The sequence below is a fragment of the Arachis hypogaea genome, chromosome 5, assembly GCF_003086295.3.
Source record: "Arachis hypogaea cultivar Tifrunner chromosome 5, arahy.Tifrunner.gnm2.J5K5, whole genome shotgun sequence".
In the NCBI taxonomy this organism is placed as follows: domain Eukaryota; kingdom Viridiplantae; phylum Streptophyta; class Magnoliopsida; order Fabales; family Fabaceae; genus Arachis; species Arachis hypogaea.
The window spans coordinates 18,491,712-18,510,868 of NC_092040.1; the positions used below are offsets into that span (position 1 = coordinate 18,491,712).

A 19,157-nucleotide genomic window follows, 5' to 3' on the forward strand; every position below is an offset into this window, starting at 1 on the left:
TAGATTTTTCCCCCAACTAATAAAACTGAGGTGTCAATTTCTCATGAATTCGTTTTTCCTCCAAAATGAGTACACTATTCTCTCTTCTAAATTTATTTTAGAAAATATCTTTATTATAATTATATCTTAATTAGCATTTAATGAATAATGCATAATTATAATAATTTAGAAAAATATCTTTATTATAAATATATAAAATCAATATTTAATGCATTATTAAACTACTTATCAATTATTAATCAAAAATATTTTTAATTATTTTAATAATAATAATAATAATAATAATAATAATAATAATAATAATAATAATAATAATAATAATAATAATACAATATGATATGATAATGATATGATAATGGCACCGATTACTCTAATCATGATAAAAAAAATTTATTCTAATCATGATATGATAAAATCTTATGATATTACAAAACAAATATATGTTGTATAACGTAAATAATACAAAATTAATTTAAAAATAACCAATTTATATTTTTCTTCTAAATCTATTTTAGAAAAATATCTTTATTATAATTATATTATAATATTATAATTAGTATCTAATGAATAATGTATAAATATACTATTTTAGGAAAATATATTTATTATAATTATATAAAATTAATATTTAATGTATTATTGATGCTAGGGCATCTTGGCTAGTTTCACAAGCCATTTTTAGTTTGTTTTAGAGTAATTTCATGCATTTCTTAGGAAATAAGTAAGTATTTGGATGAGAAATTCATGATTGTCTTGATTCAATCAAACATTGTTAATTTTGTGCATTTTCATGAGATTTATGCAAAGAATTGTTTGATGATATGAACGATGCATTATCTTGTGATTAAGGCAATACTTTGATGCATTTTATTTGGTTGATGATAGGTAAAAAGAAGCAAAAGAAGGGAAGAGAAGAAGAAGATCAAGCAACGTTGGTGGCCAAAGTTGGCTCACCAACGTTGATACAAATGTTGCTCCTGACAGTCTGACTGTGTCTTCTTCAAACAAGAATAACTTGAGCTACAAAGCTTCAAATGAAGTGATTCCAAAAGCATTGGAAAGCAGAAATCTAGAGCTTTCCAAGCATATATGGCACTACATGGTGGACACTAAATTTGAGGGAGAAAACTGGCCCCGAAAGTGCAAAAATGAACATAGTATCAACCTGTAGTAAGGCCAGCTGACCTCTTCACCTTCCATGGAGAATAACTCAAGTTTTAGAGCTCCAAATGATGCACTTTCAACGGCATTGGAAAGTAGACATTCAAGGCTTTCCAAAATTATGTAATAGTATGGGGTGGACAATACGTTTGAGCTTCATAATCTGGCATTGTTACCAACGTTGGTGTAAACGTTAGTGTGCCAACGTTGCCTCCAATGTTGCACACTAACGCTAGCGACCCCGTCCCCTGCAAAGGAGCATAACTTGAGTTGTAGATATCCAATTGAGGTGATTTCAGTTGGGTTAGAAAGCGGGCATTCAAAGCTTTCCAACCATATATAATAGTTTATAGTGGCATGAAATTGGCAACATTGACAAGAGGGAAAAGTAGCGTTCCAAGGCTTGAGGTGCAACATTATGTAAAAGAAGAAAAGTTCTGGTGCCAACGTTGGAGGAAACGTTGGTACACCAACGTTACCCCCAACGTTTTGCTTTCTGGAAATTGAAAAAAACAATCCACGCGTACGCGTACGTGACGCGCACGTGTGGATAGGCCAACATTGGAGGGAGCGTTGCCAAGCCAACGCTGAGGCCAACGTTCGCGATGAGCTTTCAAAAATTGGAGTTGGGAACCTTGCATCGACGCGTACGCGTGGACATACTTTTTCAGCCCAATCATGCGTACGCGTACGCTACCGCCACGCGTACGTGTGACTGCGCGAACGTTGGTGCACCAACATTGATAATGATAATAATAATAATAATAATAATAATAATAATAATAATAATAATAATAATAATAATAATAATAATAATAATATGATAATGATATATATGGAGTTGGGCCGGGTTATTCCATTCATGATAAAAAACAATGATTCTAATTATGATATGATAAAATCATATAATTTTAACAAAACAAATATATAATGTATAACTAACGTAAATAATAAAAAGTTATCTTAATAATTAATAACTAATTTATATATTATTTTTGTTTTAATAAAATCTATATATAGTATTTTTTTGTGTTACATGAACTTAGTTTTGAGAGTTAATTTATTTTTTTAAATTTACTAATTTTAATTTTTTATTAGATATGGACAAATAACAGTATATAAAATACAAAAACTCTTTTAAATACATTATAATAATATTCAACATTTTGTTGATCCGTAAATATATAAACAATCATTTGTAACGTTTTTCTTTCTCTTTTAATTATAAAAATATTTTATATTTTTTATTTAATATTCAATCATGCGTACAATTTCAATCTCATTTCAAAAATACAGACAAAATATATGATAGGACACAACTTGATATAGAATATTTGCATGTCCGACAAGTGTTATTGAATACTTTAGTTTTCTGGACGTTTCTACAGTGGGGAAAGTATATTCAAGACCTTGGTAGACCAGGTAATGAAGTCAATTTTTGGAAAAGATTGGGCCGGTTCACAAATAATCAAAAGTAGCGGTTGGGGATGGAATTAAGAAAACAACCAAAAGGAGGGGGAGGAGACGAGAATCTGGTATTAATCTAAAGCCCCAGACTCCATTAATGGGTAGGTGAAAGCTGTGTTGGGGTCAGTGTGAAGCTTCGTTTGGTCGAACTACACGAAGACGGAGGTGTACGGCAGAGGAGAAGGCGGGGTTGAATGGCGCGGAAGCAGAGATCGAGATCTGGCTACCTCGAGGTTCAAATAAGGGAAGGAAATGGACCACCCAGGGCAACGAAATTCACAAGTACGCTTTGTCGGTGTCGATTAGGTTTTTACCGTCCGATAATTTCAGGGGAGGCATGCGCAGAAATTGATTTCAATTGGGGGGTGTGCCTTCCCGTGTCCGCCGACAGTTTTGACCGTTTGATTTTTCAGGGTTGCCGTTTAGAATGGCACACAGCCGAATTAGATTTGTTACCTCTTAAATTCTATACCGAAAATCGGGGTTGGTCGTTACAGTTAAATGAGTTTTAGTTAGATTATTATAGTATGACTGGAAATATAGTTGAGTGAGTTTTAGTTGGATTATTTTAGGGTGTCTGGAATTATAGCTGCGTGTTCACAGTCATGGTTGCTAACGCCCATGTTCTGTTCGCTCACTGCAATTTTTTGAACTGTGACAGCCAAATGGGTTTGTGGAGCCTAGCTACGAGTTTTCATCTAATTTTGACCGAGTCCATGCATCACAGATGTGTTTGTTTCTCAAGTTATGAGTTTTTGTTGACCGGTTTATGTTCATGTGGCCCACCGCCTGTTGTCACACATGTCGCGTGTTGTTAAATGCAGGATGCTGATGATGGAATGAGCGGCGAAACCGTGCCGGCAGAGGAAGCAGAAGCGATGGATTCGTCTGCCGCAGATGCGGACATAGATGCAGAAGCAGCAGTGAGGATTGTTGATGGGATAGGGTCCTTTCGTGCAATTGAATTTTCTTCCCTGACAGCCAAAGACGTGCTGACGACGGAGTTCACAAGCCTACAGGCAGCTTATGACTACTACAACGAATTCGGTTGCATGAAAGGATTCTCGGTCAAGAGGTCCAATGTGGGTCGCAGAACAAAGCAGGGGGCAGAGGGCAAAATAATTTGGCAGATATTTGTGTGCTCGAGGGAAGGAGAGCGCGACGGGAAACATATGCATCGGGAAGACAGGAAGAAGGATCCTCGACCGATCACACGGTGCAGGTGTGAAGCCCGGATTAAGGTCCACGTTGATGATGCCAGCGGGCGATGGTTTGTTGAATAATTCTGCGGTAACCACAATCATACCATGCTGGATGCGAGGTTTAGGGGTCTGTCGCGGTCATACAGAGCAGTCAAAGAAGGGGATTTGCACCAAATCAATTCCATAAGGAAATCTGGGTTGCAGGTGCCGACGATTTTCCGTGCGTTTGCCAATCAGTCAGGAGGATTTGAGACTGTTGGGTTCGAGGTGAAAGACATATATAATGCGATAGAGAAGCAAAGGCGGGCTGGCGCGACAGATGCGGAGTCCGTGCTAAAGTTCTTGGGAACTTTAAGGACCACTGATTCCGGGATGTTCTGGAGGTAGTCGCTGGATGTTGACAAGAGGTTGGAAAATCTCTTCTGGTGCGATGGTACAAGTCGTTATGACTACAACGTCTTTGGTGATGTCCTGGGTTTTGATGCAACTTACGGTCGTAACAAATACAAGTGCCCTTTGGTAATATTCTCAGGGGTGGACCATCATATGCGGACGGTGGTGTTCGGCTGTGCCATCTTGAGCAATGAGAGCGAAGCAAGCTATGTGTGGTTGCTGCGGTCATTCCTTGAGGCAATGAAGGAAAAACAGCCGAAGTCTGTTATCACGGACGGTAACCTCGCCATGAAGAGTGCGGTTAGCACAGTTTTTCCTGGTGCACATCATAGGTTGTGTAGCTGGCATCTGTTAAGGAACGCCACTGCTAGAGTTGGACGGCTGGGTTTTCTTAGGAAATTCTGTCTATGCCTCATGGGAGATCTAGAGGTTAACGAATTTGAGACAATATGGACAAATAGCGTGGTGGACCACGGGTTGGAGGATCATCCGTGGATAGTAGATATGTATTCCAAGAAGCATTCCTGGTCCAATGCCCATATCTGGGAGAAATTCTTCGCAGGACTGAAGACGACATCCAGGTGCGAGGCTTTGAATATGCAGCTTAGAAAATTTATACACAACGGGTACAATCTGAGGGAGTTTGTGGAGCACTTCTAACACTATTTAGAGTTCATGAGGAGGAGAGAACTAGTGGCAGACTACAAGTCTGCATATGGCGAGCCTGTTGTGAAGACGAAACTCGAGGCCATTGAGAAGTTCGCTGCAACGGTTTATACAAGAGAGGTTTTCGAACTATTTCGGGAGGTGCTGATGCTAGCCAACAACGTTAGAGTTGTGTCCACCAAGAGGACGAGCGCTTGTGTTTTGTTCGAAGTTGCAATGTACTGCAAGCAGATATCATGGGCCGTGTCGTGGGCCGAGGAAGACGACGAATTCAGCTGTTTTTGTCAGTGAATGGAGTGCTTTGGGCTTTCTTGTGTCCACATGGTTGGGGTTTTGGTTTATCTGAACATGACAGCTATCCCCAAAGGCCTAATACTTGACCAGTGGACAAAGAGGGCTAAGCAGTCACGTGCACCCTGCGATGGAACTCGTGTTGGGGAGATCTCAGACGCGGCATACATGAGCATGCACGCAACGATGCTGGATGATTACAGGGAGCTGGTGAGCCTGTCTTGCCAATTTTTTGAGGACTACATGGACGTGAAAACATGGTTAGCAAAGGAGCGTCAATCCCTGCGGGACAAACATCGCCAAAGGTTGGGTGTTGTTGAGGAGGCCAGCAGGGTGTCTATTCGGGACCCGATGCGGGCAAGGTACAAAGGATGCGGTCGAAGAGTTGTCACCTCCCGGGGAAAGTTTCGTCGTGTTTAGAGGTGTCGACTGTGTGGAAAGGGCGGATACAATTCTCGCAAGTGTCAACAATCGAGTATGGGGGAGAACATCGACAGTTTTGAGGCTGGCGCGGCTTACGAAAGCATGGAGGCAGGAGAGGGGGTTGAGGAGTACTACGAATTTGAGTGAGTTGGCTGAACCGTTCTTGTTGGCGGTTATGCATTGAGCTAGATTCAGTATGGGTGGCTGCTAAGCGTTGTACTTGTTGGCGTGACATCCGGAAGGGCGTATGCATAGCATAGGTTATGTGAGTTAAAAATTTTATACTTTTGGTAATATTCATTGCGTTTAGGGATGGATGTAGTATGCAGTGCAGCTTGTGAGGATGTATGCAGTGCAGCTTGTGAGGACGTGCCTCATCAAGGTGTTGGTCGGTGTTGTGACAATAGTTGCATTTGTGTGTTTGATTAATTAAATTAGAAAGGTCTAGTCAGTGTAAACTGAGTCATGTAATGAGTCATTGTTGCCTTAAAAAATTTAATTCTTTAAGCCATATCGGTTACGTTCATGGACGAATGTAGTATACAGTGGAGCTTGTGAGGACGTGCCTACTTAATGTGTTGGTGTGTCTCAATGTGTTGGTATGTGTTGTGACAATAGTTGCATTTGTGTTTGATTAATTAAACTAGAAAGGGCTAGTTAGTGTAAACCGAGTCACAAGTTTGTGTTGATTAATTAAATTAGAAATGGCTAGTTAGTGTAAACCGAGTCATGTAACGAGCCATTGTTGCCAAGTTAAAGTGGTCATTGCGTAGGGATTTTGGATGTCCGGGTTTCGGGACGAAATTTCCTATAAACTGCATCGAGTGTTTATGCTTTCCTGGTACTGAGAATATGGCACTATCCATCGGGAAGGGGAAAAAAACATATAGTAAGAGGATTTGTTTAGGGATTGATAATAAAGGCAGTGTATTATATTGCAGACTCTGTTGTAAAACATACAAAACAGAATACAAAATTGCTAATTTAACATCCAGCACATGGCAGCAAAGTAGTTTACCAAAAAAGCGGTTGTTCCTGGCATGCAACGGTGGATACGCATGCAACAAAATACAGTCAACTAGTTAAACCTAATGATAAAGGTTTTACAATATGGCGGGTCAGGTAGCTATCACGTCGAAGTGGATTCGTGTACAATGATTTGTTGGTACCACTTCAAAGTGACGGCCCACCCTGGTCGCCAACAAAAGGGGGCATGAAAAGCCCAGCATGGTCAAAACAAAGCTCACGTTGTGAACAGGGTCATGGTAGTACTGCTGCCATTACCCTCCGGCTATTCCATTCCACCTCTGTCTGCTGCCTTATCTCACTACAAAAGGCGCGGGACTTAGCAGCCCCAAATTACCAGCCGTTCTCCCCAACCGCTCCAAATTGCCTGATTTGTTGCGACTCCTACTGCGTAAATAATCCCCCGCTCCAAATAAACTGAACCGAGGCGGTATTGGACCCTCACCGCAGCAGATAACTTTGGGGGGAAGGGGGTTTTGCCTCACTAAAATACCCGTCCAAGTTACAGCACAAGGTTCTTTCCTCTCCAGCTTCCTTCACCGCCTTTGCTCCTTTCCCAAGTTCTCTCGTCGTCGCTCAAACGCTAGCCCCTCTGTTTCCTCTAGTTTGTCAAATCTGCTTACCATCTCCTCCGCGAAGTGCTGTGCGTGATTCGAATCTACTGCAGCTGCACGAGCGTCCTGCCACCGTCGCCTCCAACCTCCGTCGCCTCCACCGCTGGCCATCACAGATTTTTCTCCTTCACCCCATTTTTTCGCTAGGTTTTACGTTTTTACAAGAGGCGAAAGGCTCCTCACCCAATCCAAACCGTACTTCTGACCTAGATCTGCTCGCTGTTCATGCCTTCCTCTTCTGCTCTGCTCATTTGCTTCTGGTTTGTTCTTTTTTATTTTATTTTTTCTGAATTTTTTGTTCACTCTGAATCTCTGAATCTAGTTTTGCTCTTGGTTTTTGCACTAATTTGATTACTTTGCTTCAACAAAGAAGAAGAGAAAGCTCAATAGAGAATCTATCTAGCATTTTTCATTCAATATCTACACCAAATTTCAATTTGCAGTGTTAGAATAATTTTTACAAATATTTGCTACTAAGTTTCAATTTGCTGATATGTCGTCCACCGGCGGGTCACGCATTCTTGAAGGATACCTGTCGCCGTTCAACAAAACCGCCGTAAAAGAGGGCGAAGGAGCTTGGCGCCATTGTTGTTGGAAAGACCAATCTAGATGAGTTCGGTATGGGTAGCACTACTGAAGGTTCTGCATTTGAGGTTCTTCAATTTTCTTTGATGTTTAATTTCAAGTATTTGCAATTCTATTATTTCTAAAACTAGCTTATAGTTAATTTCGTGCTAAGCATACTTAATTATATTGCATTGTATTGCATTGCATTTTGTTTTAATTGTGTGGATTGAAGTCTATGTCTGTTCTTTCCATGTTCCAATTTGGGTGAAATGAATCGTGTAACTTTTTCTAAAAACAATTTTCTTTTTAGATTCATTTTGAGATAGTGAGTGTAAACTTCACTGCAGATAGAAATTAAGCTCAATTTTATTGTTGAGGTTTCCGAATTGAGAGATCTTTATATACTATGCACCTGCTACATGGTTCTAAAACCATGGTTGCATTGCTGGTACTCATGGATGTGTTATAAATTTGGCCAAGCTTTATGAGGTCTGGATTCTAGTGTTCTTGCTATGGCCCATTTATAACTGAGATTGGTTTAATCAGTTGATGTGTATGTTCATTCAATAGGTCACAGCCAATCCATGGGATCTTTCTACGGTGCCAGGAGGATCGGCAGCTGCAGTTTCTGCCAGGCAGTGTGTGGTATCGCTGGGAAGTGATACTGGTGAAAGCGTGAAGTTATCAAAGGTATTGGCATAATTTGTCTATAAGATGGGCAGTTGTTGAAATCATTGCAAGTGTTTATTTTTGCACATCTTGTTATTAAATCATTTAACAGTCACTTTTTATTCTTGTGTTGATATATTCGTTCTTCCATCCATATTTGTTCCCTATTTTCATCAAAATTTTCTATATCTTCTTGGTTCAGATTATGCTTTCAGGTTAATTTGATTTAGATTCTGTTTATATCTTCTATAATTCAAGTTATTTGTTGCTGTATAGAGTTAAAGGATTTGAAGGTACCACTATTGTGTGTTTGGGTTGGTTTGATGGATCGGAACATTAAGTTCATATATAATTTCTCTTTTTTTTTTAAGTGTCTTCTTGCGTTTGTGAATTGTGACATGGGGAGCCCCATTGTGGCTCATGTCCTTATGTTGTTTGATAAAATGCCTCAACGAAGTGATACATTTGTACTAGATGGAACTTCTCTGTGTAAAGCTAAAATTTAATTATTTTTTCCATTTCAAGGTTGAGAATTGTTCCGTATAGCTGCTTGGTTGGTTGTTTATTGCACACTACCTAATAAGATTAGAGCTCCAACACTTTATTGCTTCCCTGGTGCTAAAATTAATAAAAATTAGTCATTAATGTATTTGATCCTTGTGTATGTATTTGTAGAAAAATGAATTTCTTCTATTACCGATCAATTTCTTAGTACTCAAGCATTTGTAAACACCATTTCATTGAAGTTTGCACTAATTTTTTACTTGTTAAAGTAGACTTATGAAGTGATTAGCTATTGAAATTTGATTTAAACTGAGAGGAAATGAATTCTTGGATTTTTCAATTCCATAAATACAGAAAGTTGCGTTTTTGTAAGTTTTATTTATTAGCTACAGGTTCCACATACAATAGTTTAATGTTGAAACCTGTTAAAAAGAAATTTGTTCGACACTTTAGATTATATTACCTATCAAGTGGTACAGTTTCACAACAGTCTGAAGTTCATTTTTTTCATTTTATCGGTAAATTAATTTTTGGCATTAGTGCTGCCAGGATTTTTCAATTATAAATCTTGAACTGGACAGGGTCTGAAGGTACCTCCTTTTTTTCCTTAAGTGATTAGTGTTTCTGTCTTTAACGTGTGGCAGAAAGTGATAATTCACATTCCTAATAGTTCTTATCTTTTGGAGTTTTAGGTATTAATCTGTGTTATCCAATTCAAACTCCTTTAAAGGGAGAAAATGAAAATCTAATTATCTTTAAATTAAATATATAAAATTTATACATGATAAAAATTATAAATTAAATAGTGATTTAACTTTTTTTTATTACTTTACATATCTCTGAATTTTCCCTAATATCCTACAGAGCATAATGGCATTGAGACTGTTACATCAAGCATCCCAAATTCTACAAAAAAGTTTATTTAGAAAGTGATAATCTTTTAAACACTCCAATATATTATAACACTACTCATAATATAAAAAGTGATGATATTTATAGAGGTACCTACATTACTAGCAATCTCATTATTATACAATTTATCAGATGCACTCATGATTATTTCTTCTAATCAATGATGTGCTAATCTTCATTTACCAGGATATGTATTGTTATTGACCAATTACATTTCACTATGTCGTTTTGGGATAAAAAAACTGCATCAAATTTTCCTTTTCCTTTTTAATTAGTATTAATTCGATAGTTAAAATTTTTCAATTCCTGCAATAATATATGTTCAATAAGATAGTAAACAAAAGAATATAAAATTATTGCACATCTGATAAGTGATAACCAAAAGTAAGAGACCGGGTATAAGAAAAATTCACATAATTATGTTTTCTTTACAAAATTGCAGAAAGATTAAAGAGTTGAACTTTTCAAGTTATTAGCTATTTACTACTACCTACTACCTACTACCTAATTATCATGTGCAAGTTCATTGACATGTATAGTTTTGCAGATGCGTTTGGTGAGAATGGAAGGCCAGCATCAGGTGATGAAAGTGCTGTACCTCCGAATGCTTCGCTTCAAATTGATCTTGAGTTGATATCTTGGAAGGCTGTATCTGACATAACCAAGGATAAGAAGGTTCTCAAGAAGACCTTGAAGGAAGGAGAGGGGTATGAACGTCCCAATGATGGAGCTGTGGTTCAAGGTAAAGCTTTTGATCTGCATTACATATTTTCGTTTTCTAAGATCAATCCTGTATTACAAAATTAATATTCTCTTGATTTGTGTTAGCATTGATCAGACATGTTCTCAGCATTGACATTGATCCAGAATCTCTTGAAATAGCATCTCTTAATGCTGAGGAACTTAAGGTATTTTATATCTCTGTCGAATATTATTCTAAATTATTACAAAGGTTTCACATTATCCAAGTCTCTTGTTTGAATTAAACAATAAGATTTGGTGTATTTTGAATATTGTACATCAAGGCAAAGTGTCTTGAATGAATAAAGCTTGGGATACTGTTGTAATAGAAAAAAGATGAAATAAAAGTTGGTCAATTATATGCTGTAGATGCAATAAATGGAATTTTTCAATAATTATTTAAAGGTTGGTTATTAATAATTGATACACCATTCTTTTTTATTTAATTAAAACTTCAGGTGGATATAGATTTTATTCAGTCTAATGTCATGAACTTGAGGTGGAGAGGTAACTTTCCGTTCATTCCATCCCATTTTATGAGTTCATGTATTGAACAATAACCTGAATTGAAGCAATCTTGACACTTCATTGGCATTTTGGAGCAATAACAGTCTGAATTGAAGGCTTGTTTTCTGGTGCAATTCGCTGCACCTTCCCTCCTTTCTTTTCTGGAATTTTGTTCTTAGATGGATATGGAAAATTCTTTGTGCTATTTCACTTCTCAAATTGATTAACCTTACGCTTTGTTAATCATGATATTGTTTATTTAGTGTTTTTCTATGTTAATATTTAAAGTTTAATAAATATGATGTAAAGAAAATAGGTTATAGTGAAGAAAAATGGTATAAACTATTGTAGTTGGTCAGTTTTTTTTAAGCTCATGCATAAAATTGCGGCGGTTCAAAACCGTCGCAATTTTTTTTAAAAGACCCACACAAAATTGCGGCGGTTTCACAACCGCTGCAGTTTTTTTTTTAAATCAACTAACCAAAATAGCGGCGGTTTTGCAACCGCCGCAAAATCATCAACCTGATTTGCTGCGGTTGTGCCAGCGGTTTCTCAAAACTGCCGCAAAATCAAATCTCCACCCCCTAACAGGCGACGCTTGTGGAACCGCTGGAATTTAGTTTTGCGACCGTTAAAATCCGCCGCAAATCCCTGAAAAAACCGCCGCTATTCGGCATGTCTCTTGTAGTGCTCTCATCACGGAACTCATTGAAGTGCTCATTTACAATAGCCAACGTAGTGTCAATTCGTATCTTGTCGGACAGTTGATCGATGCTCTGCAGCATGACAAAGTAAAGGCATACATGGATGTGTTGATTAAGAGATCTTTACACAACGGAAAAACTTTTTAAATGCATACAGCGTGGGAAAAGTTGTGTTGAATACCTTCTTCTGCGGGACAGGATTGGTTGTGAACATATGCTCTATTTGAAGCCATATCATCATCTATAGCTTGTTCTTGTCACTTTTTTTTCCACGGTCACCGCCGGAAACAGAAATTGGTGAATACCTGTCAAAACTGGAGAATAAATATACATGGTTGAGCAATTAATATAATTCGTACCAGTTGTTCTTGTTGGTGATCCCTAGGACGAAGTCCAGATTCCACTCAGACAGCGGCATGTTCCTTCCTAAGACGTCGAGATATGGGAACATGGTTCTCAAGATCTTGTCCAGAACACTGGCCTGCAAAATGGCAGCAGATGAGATAGGAGAGGAGTTTTAAATTTCAAAAAAATGAATGTTTGGGTTTAGTTGCATGTCCAATAAAGGATGAGACAATAGAAAAAAATTTTCTATGTGGATAGGGAGGAAACGGAATTTTTTTCGGTTTTTTTTATATATCGTCCCTTTATTTTTTTATCCTTTTTTGGAGTCTGTGTGACCCGGACTAAAACCAGCAGGTCCACAGTTCAGAACAAATCGGATTAGACAAAAAAAACTTTCCAGGTTGAGATGGAAACACAACGAAATGTAACGCATCATGGGAAAGGATAAGTAGAGATTACGTACCACCGACTTAACGGCAGACATTCTTCCCTTGATAGTCTCCTGTGTTGGAAAGCTGTCGAATATCCACGTCCGGCGACTGGAGACATCCACGGCCATCAGGTAGTAGTGAAACTCCTTTGTGCCATCGAGGACGTCTTTCATCTGGACGTAGATTTGTCACGGTGTTATACGTTAGCGTTTTCTGGCCAGGTATGAGCGGCAATGGGAAATAGTAAACAACATTATGGTTTTTTTGGTTTTCCTCAATCTTATGTCATTTTTCCTTGTAACTTTTGGTTTTCCGTACGGTCTGCGCCGCGACAGTGCTTACATATCTCAGGGCGTTGGAACGTGGTAGCCATGTCCCACAAAAGTAGTCTATCAAGTGATCATCGTCGATGTCCTTGGTCAGAGTAAATTCCTGTCACGTGTGACATTGTCCGGTCATATAGCGGTCGTAACTGTTGCACAAAAAGGAATCAGCATCTCATATCACGTAGTATGGAAACGTTACCAAAAAAATCAGCGGAAGGGACCAGATTAAACACCGTTGTAGCTGCGACTGTGTCCATAAGGTCCTGAGCGCAAGCAGCTCCAGGATGTAGGCTGACGATTTATTCACAGGGAGGAGCGACAAAAACGCCTCTCGGTCCAGTTGCCGATCATCGCGGCAAAATAGTTTCTCATTAGGGTTCATGCAATCGCCGAATATGTAGGCTATCATCTGGGCCGCCTCTAAGGGAAAACCCATCTGCCGGGTTATCTTGACACCAGCATGTATGAACTGCAGAAGAACCAAATAAAGTTAAGCCGTGTTCGGAACACTGTTTTACCTCGAGTACGACCCAAGTGATTCATCAATCCGAACGATATAAGCCTTACCAGCAGAAAGGCCACTGCCCCAGACGACGGAATGTGGTGGCTGTTTTGCTGTCTTGGGTTTCTCGGCATTCTCTGGGGTGTTCTCATGTCGTTTGGGAGTTCTCCTCTTTTGAAGAACTTTCCCTGAAATCCCGAGCTGCTTCCTATGAAGTTTGCATCGCTTCGAACATTCGAGCCTATCGTGTCCTGTCATGTCGGGGCACACAGAAAATTGGGTGAAATAAATAAATCACGTGAATGCACACGTGGTTGTTAAGGTAATACAGCAAGCTGCCTACAGGGCTGTGCAATTTCACTTACAGGCCCTGCGTGGCCCAACGCGTTGGGGGTGGAACGGGGCGTGTTATACTGCGGGGCAGGTGCGCTCCATGCGAGGTTGGTTTGGTGTGACACCCCTGGCGCCATCCAATGATCATCATGGAGCATCGACCCGAACATGATGGTGCTTTCCGCCCAGTGTCCCGTCATGCTAGAGGTGATGTTCCCTCCACGCAAGCTTCCGGATTTCGCCATGCGTCCTTTGCGGGGTCCCGCTGTTAGGTCGACGATGTTGATGTCTACCGCCGGGCTACGTTCTCCCATCCTTTGAGTGCTGCTTTCTGGGATGGCTACAGTGACCTGGGACCCAGCCCCGACGGTCCTTGTCCCATGCTCCCCTCCCATCCTGACGTACTTGTTAAGGCATTCGTCAACCTGGCCGAGTGCTTTCCTAAGGTCATCGGTGAATACGTCCACCTGAGAATGCTCTTTCTAGAGAATCTAGAAAAGCAAATACAGATTTGGGTCAGACTGAAGTGGGGACAGGGCCAATCTAAGGGCAAATGGAGTATGCAAGCAGATACACGGAAATCATGTATACCTCAAGTAGTCTCACAATGTTCCTGTTTAGCGTATTCATCGTGGTGTTCACCTTCAAGAGAGCCGCCGCCACCAATCCCTCATACAAACAACAGAGACACTATTCAACAGAGGCCAAGAGGAGACATAAATGTTTACCTTATACGGGTGTATCAAATCCACATACCTCCAAAGCTGGTATCTCGTCTGCCTCCTCTTCCATTGAGCGCGTCTTTCAGTTGACTACCTCGTACGAAGTGTGTTGGTGGAGTGGTGCTTACTTTAGAAGGCACGCTGATGGGTCGTGTTTTATACCGCATATATACTTAAAATGTGCACGAATATGTGTAAACATTTGCTTTCCTGGCAATCTAACTGGGTCTCTAATGTGACAAGGTGATGTGACCATTCAAAGATATCGCGGGGGATCTTTCTCGGAAAAATTGCCTTGCGTCTGTTGAGTGTGCTAGACCATTGACAGCATTAGGTGAGATGATGAACGATAGGATTACTCCAATCCCTACGAGAGAAGATCCTTCCACAGGTGCCAACCACAAAGATTCTTCGTAGATACCTTAAGATCCTTCGACGGCTGGTGCACGAAATTGTGATACACAATGGTGCCAACAACTTGGTACGCACAATTGTAATCTCACTCTTTTTCACAACTTCGCACAACTAACCAGCAAGGGTACTGGGTCATCCAAGTAATACCTTACGTGAGTAAGGGTCGATCCCACGAAGATTGTCGGCTTGAAGCAAGCTATGGTCACCTTGTAAATCTCAGTCAGGCGGATAAAAATGGTTATGGAGTTTTCATAATTAAAAGATAAATAAAACATAAAGTAAATATAGAGATACTTATGTAATTCATTGGTGAGAATTTCAGATAAGCGTATGGAGATGCTTTGCTCCTGTTGAATCTCGGCTTTCCTACTGCCCTCTTCCAATCCTTTATACTCCTTTCCATGGCAAGCTGTATGTTCGGGTTTCACCGGCGTCAATGGCTACCTCCCGTTCTCTCAGTGAAAATGGTCCAAATGCGCTGTCACCGCACGGCTAATCATCTGTCAGTTCTCGATCATGTTAGAATAGGATCCAGTGATCCTTTCGTGTCTGTTACTACGCCCAACACTTGCGAGTTTGAAGCTCGTCACAGTCATCCCTTCCCAGATCCTACTCGAAATACCACAGACAAGGTTTAGACTTTTCGGATCTCAGGAATGGCCACCAATAATTCTAGCTTATACCATGAAGACTCTGATCTTTTGGAATGGAGGCTAAGAGATACACGCTCAATCTTAAGTAGAACGGAAGTGGTTGTCAGTCACGCGTTCATAAGTGAGAATGATAATGAGTGTCACGGATCATCACATTCATCAGGTTGAGGTGCGAGTGAGTATCTTAGAACAAGAATAAGCATGAATTGAATAGAAGAACAATAGTAATTGCATTAATACTCGAGGAACAGCAGAGCTCCACACCTTAGTCTATGGTGTTTAAAAACTCCACCGTTGAAAATACATAAGTGATGAAGGTAGGCATGGCCGAATGGCCAACCTCCCAAAACGTGAACTGATGGTTCCAAGATTCCAAGATTAAAATACAATAGTAAGAGGTCCTATTTATAATGAAACTAGCCACTAGGGTTTACAGAATTAAGTGAATGATGCAGAAATCAACTTCCGGGCCCACTTGGTGTGTGCTTGGGCTGAGCATTGAGCTTTACACGTGTAGAGGTCTTTCTTGGAGTTAAACATCAGCTTTGGTGCCAGTTTGGGCGTTTAACTCCAACTTTTATGCCAGCTCTGGCGTTTTGACGCCAGAAAAGGGCAGAGACTTGGCGTTTTGACGCCATTTTACGTCATCAAAACTCACACAAAGTATGAACTATTATATATTGCTGGAAAGCCCTAGATGTTTACTTTCCAACGCAGTTGAGAGTGCACCATTTAGAGTTCTGTAGCTCCAGAAATCCACTTTGAGTGTAGGGAGGTCAGAATCCAACAGCATCTGCAGTCCTTTGTCAGCCTCTGCGTCAGATTTTTGCTCAGGTCCCTCAATTTTAGCCAGACAATACCTAAAATCACAAAAAACACACAAACTCATAGTAAAGTCCAGAAATGTGAATTTTGCATAAAATCTAATAAAAATATCCCAAAAAGTAGCTAGATCTTACTAAAAACTACCTAAAAACAATGCCAAAAAGCATATAAATTATCCGCTCATCACAACACCAAAATTAAATTGTTGCTTGTCCCCAAGCAACTGAAAACAAAAAAGGATAAAAAGAAGAGAATATACAATGAATCCCACAGTATCAATGAAACTTAGTCCTAATTAAATGAGCGGGGCTTGTAGCTTTTTGCTTCTGAACAGTTTTGGCATCTCACTTTTTCCTTTGAAATTAAGAATGATTGGCATCTATAGGAACTCAGAATTTTAATAATGTTATTGATTCTCCTAGTTCAGTACGTTGATTCTTGAACACAGCTACTTTATGAGTCTTGGCCGTGGCCCTAAGCACTTTGTTTTCCAGTATTACCACCAGATACATAAATGCCACAGACACATAACTGGGTGAACCTTTTCAGATTGTGACTCAGCTTTGCTAAAGTCCCCAGTTAGAGGTGTCAAGAGTTCTTAATCACACTCTTTTTGCTTTGGATCACGACTTTAACCACTCAATCTCAAGTTTTTCACTTGGACCTGCATGCCACAAGCACATGGTTAGGGATAACTTGATTTAGCCGCTTAGGCCTGGATATTGTTTCCTTGGCCCTTCTATCTATTAATGCTCAAAGCCTTAGATCCTTTTTACCTTTGCCTTTTGGTTTAAAGGGCTATTGGCTTTTTCTGCTTGCTTTTTCTTTTTCTTTTCTCTCTTTTTTTTTCACTGCTTTTTCTTGCTTCAAGAACCAATTTCATGGTTTTTCAGATTATCAACAATATTTCTCTTTGTTCATCATTATTTCAAGAGCCAACAACTTTAACATTCATAAACAACAAGAAAAAAAACATGCAATGTTCAAGCATTCATTCAGAGAACAAAAAGTATTGCCACCACATCAAACTAATTAAACTAGTTTCAAGATAAAATTTGAAATCCAAGTACTTCTTGTTCTTTTGTAATTAAGCACATTTTTCATTTAAGAGAGGTGAAGGATTCATTTATTCATAGCTTTAAGGCACAGACACTAGACACTAATTATCATGTAGTGAAGACACAAACATAGATAGAACATACAACCTAAAAATTGAAAACAGAAAAATAAATAGACAAGGAGATTAAGGAATGAGTCCACCTTAGTGAGGGTGACGTCTTCCTCTTGAAGGTCCAATGGTGCTCTTAAGCTCCTCTATGTCTCTTCCTTGCGTTTGTTGCTCCTCCCTCATAGCTCTTTGATATTCTCTAATCTCATAGAGAATGATAGAATGCTCTTGGTGTTCCACCCTTAATTGGTCCATGTTGTAACTCAAGCTTTCCAAAGAAGTGTTGAGTTGCTTCCAATAATTGTGTGGAGGGAATTGCATCCCTTGAGGCATCTCAGGGATTTCTTGATGAGGGCCCTCCTCATGCTCTTGTTGAATGCCATAAATGGTTATGGAAAAACAAAAAGCAATGCTTTTACCACACCAAACTTAAAATATTTGCTCGTCCTCGAGCAAAAGAAGAAGGAAAGATGTAGAAAAAGAAGAGAATTGAGGAGATGGAGGGTGTATAGGGTTTAAGGAAGAGTTAAGGAGGTGATTGGTGAAGGGTATTTGGGTAAGAATGTTGTAGAAAGGTGTGAAGAGGAGAGAGAGAGAGAGAGAGAGAGAGAGAGTTGAGGTTGGTGGGGATCTTGTGGGGTCCACAGATCCTGAGGGGCCAAGGATTTTGCATCCCTGCTCTAATTTGGCGTTCACAATGCCTTAGAGTGTAATTCCGGCGTTTAAACACCAGTTTGCTACCCTGTTTTGGCGTTTAAATGCCAGCTTTCCTTCCTGTTCTGGCGTCTAAACGCCAGCTTTTCTTCTTGTTTTGGCATCTAAACGCCAATTTGCTGCCCTACTTTGGCATGTAAACGCCAGTCTGGTGCCCTGTTTTGGCATTTAAACACTAGTCTGGTGCCCTGTTCTGGCATTTAAACGCTCAGAAAGGTGCCAGATTGGGCGTTTAAACACCCATTTTGCTGCCCTTACTGGCGTTTAAACACCAGTAAGTCTTTCCTCCAGGGTGTACTATTTTTTACTTCTGCTTTATTTTTATGAGTGTCTTTATGATTTCACATGATCATCAACCTAAAAGAAAACATAAAATAACATAGATAAAATAAAATTAGATAATAAAATAAAATTGGGTTGCCTCCCAATAAGCGCTTCTTTAATGTTAATAGCTTGACAGTGAACTCTCATGGAGTTTCACAGATGATCAGAGTATGGTTGAGATCTCTCAACACCAAACTTAGAGTTTGGCTTTGGCCTCCCAACACCAAACTTAGAGTTTGAATGTGGGGGCTCTGTTTGACTTTGTATTGGGAGAAGCTCTTCATGCTTACTCTCCATGGTTACAGATGGAGAACCTTGAGTCTTTACTACAAGGCATTCTTCATTCACATGAAAGATCAACTCTCCTCTGTCAACATCAATAACAGCTCTTGCAGTGGATAGGAAGGGTCTTCCAAGGATGATGGATTCATCCTCATCTCTCCTAGTGTCTAAGATTATGAAATCAGCAGGGAAGTAAAGGCCTTCTACCTTCACTAGCACGTCCTCTACTAGTCCATAAGCCTTTTTCATAGATTTATCTGCCATCTCCAAT

General features: G+C 39.6%; 2 protein-coding genes across 5 annotated transcripts; both read left to right on the forward strand.

Annotated features, from left to right (window-relative positions):
- Positions 1-3,446: 3,446 nt before the first annotated feature.
- On the forward strand, positions 3,447-4,883 carry LOC112803310 (protein FAR1-RELATED SEQUENCE 5-like). Its single transcript, XM_025846810.1, has 3 exons — positions 3,447-3,898; positions 3,956-4,097; positions 4,218-4,883. The coding sequence occupies exons 1-3, from the start codon at positions 3,447-3,449 to the stop codon at positions 4,881-4,883; spliced, it is 1,260 nt and encodes a 419-aa protein (XP_025702595.1).
- Positions 4,884-6,835: 1,952 nt separating this feature from the next.
- LOC112800923 (glutamyl-tRNA(Gln) amidotransferase subunit A, chloroplastic/mitochondrial) lies at positions 6,836-11,440 on the forward strand. 4 transcript variants are annotated; one of them, XM_072236788.1, is made up of 6 exons: positions 6,836-7,503; positions 7,771-7,896; positions 8,381-8,500; positions 10,443-10,637; positions 10,724-10,803; positions 11,095-11,440. In XM_072236788.1, the coding sequence occupies exons 2-4, from the start codon at positions 7,864-7,866 to the stop codon at positions 10,527-10,529; spliced, it is 240 nt and encodes a 79-aa protein (XP_072092889.1). In that variant the 5' UTR covers positions 6,836-7,503; positions 7,771-7,863; the 3' UTR covers positions 10,530-10,637; positions 10,724-10,803; positions 11,095-11,440. The 4 variants fall into 4 exon arrangements, with proteins under 4 accessions (XP_072092889.1, XP_072092888.1, XP_072092891.1 ...); XM_072236787.1 differs by having other exon boundaries at positions 10,734-10,803; XM_072236789.1 differs by having other exon boundaries at positions 7,092-7,503; positions 7,771-7,882; positions 10,734-10,803.
- The last annotated feature ends 7,717 nt before the right edge of the window (positions 11,441-19,157 follow it).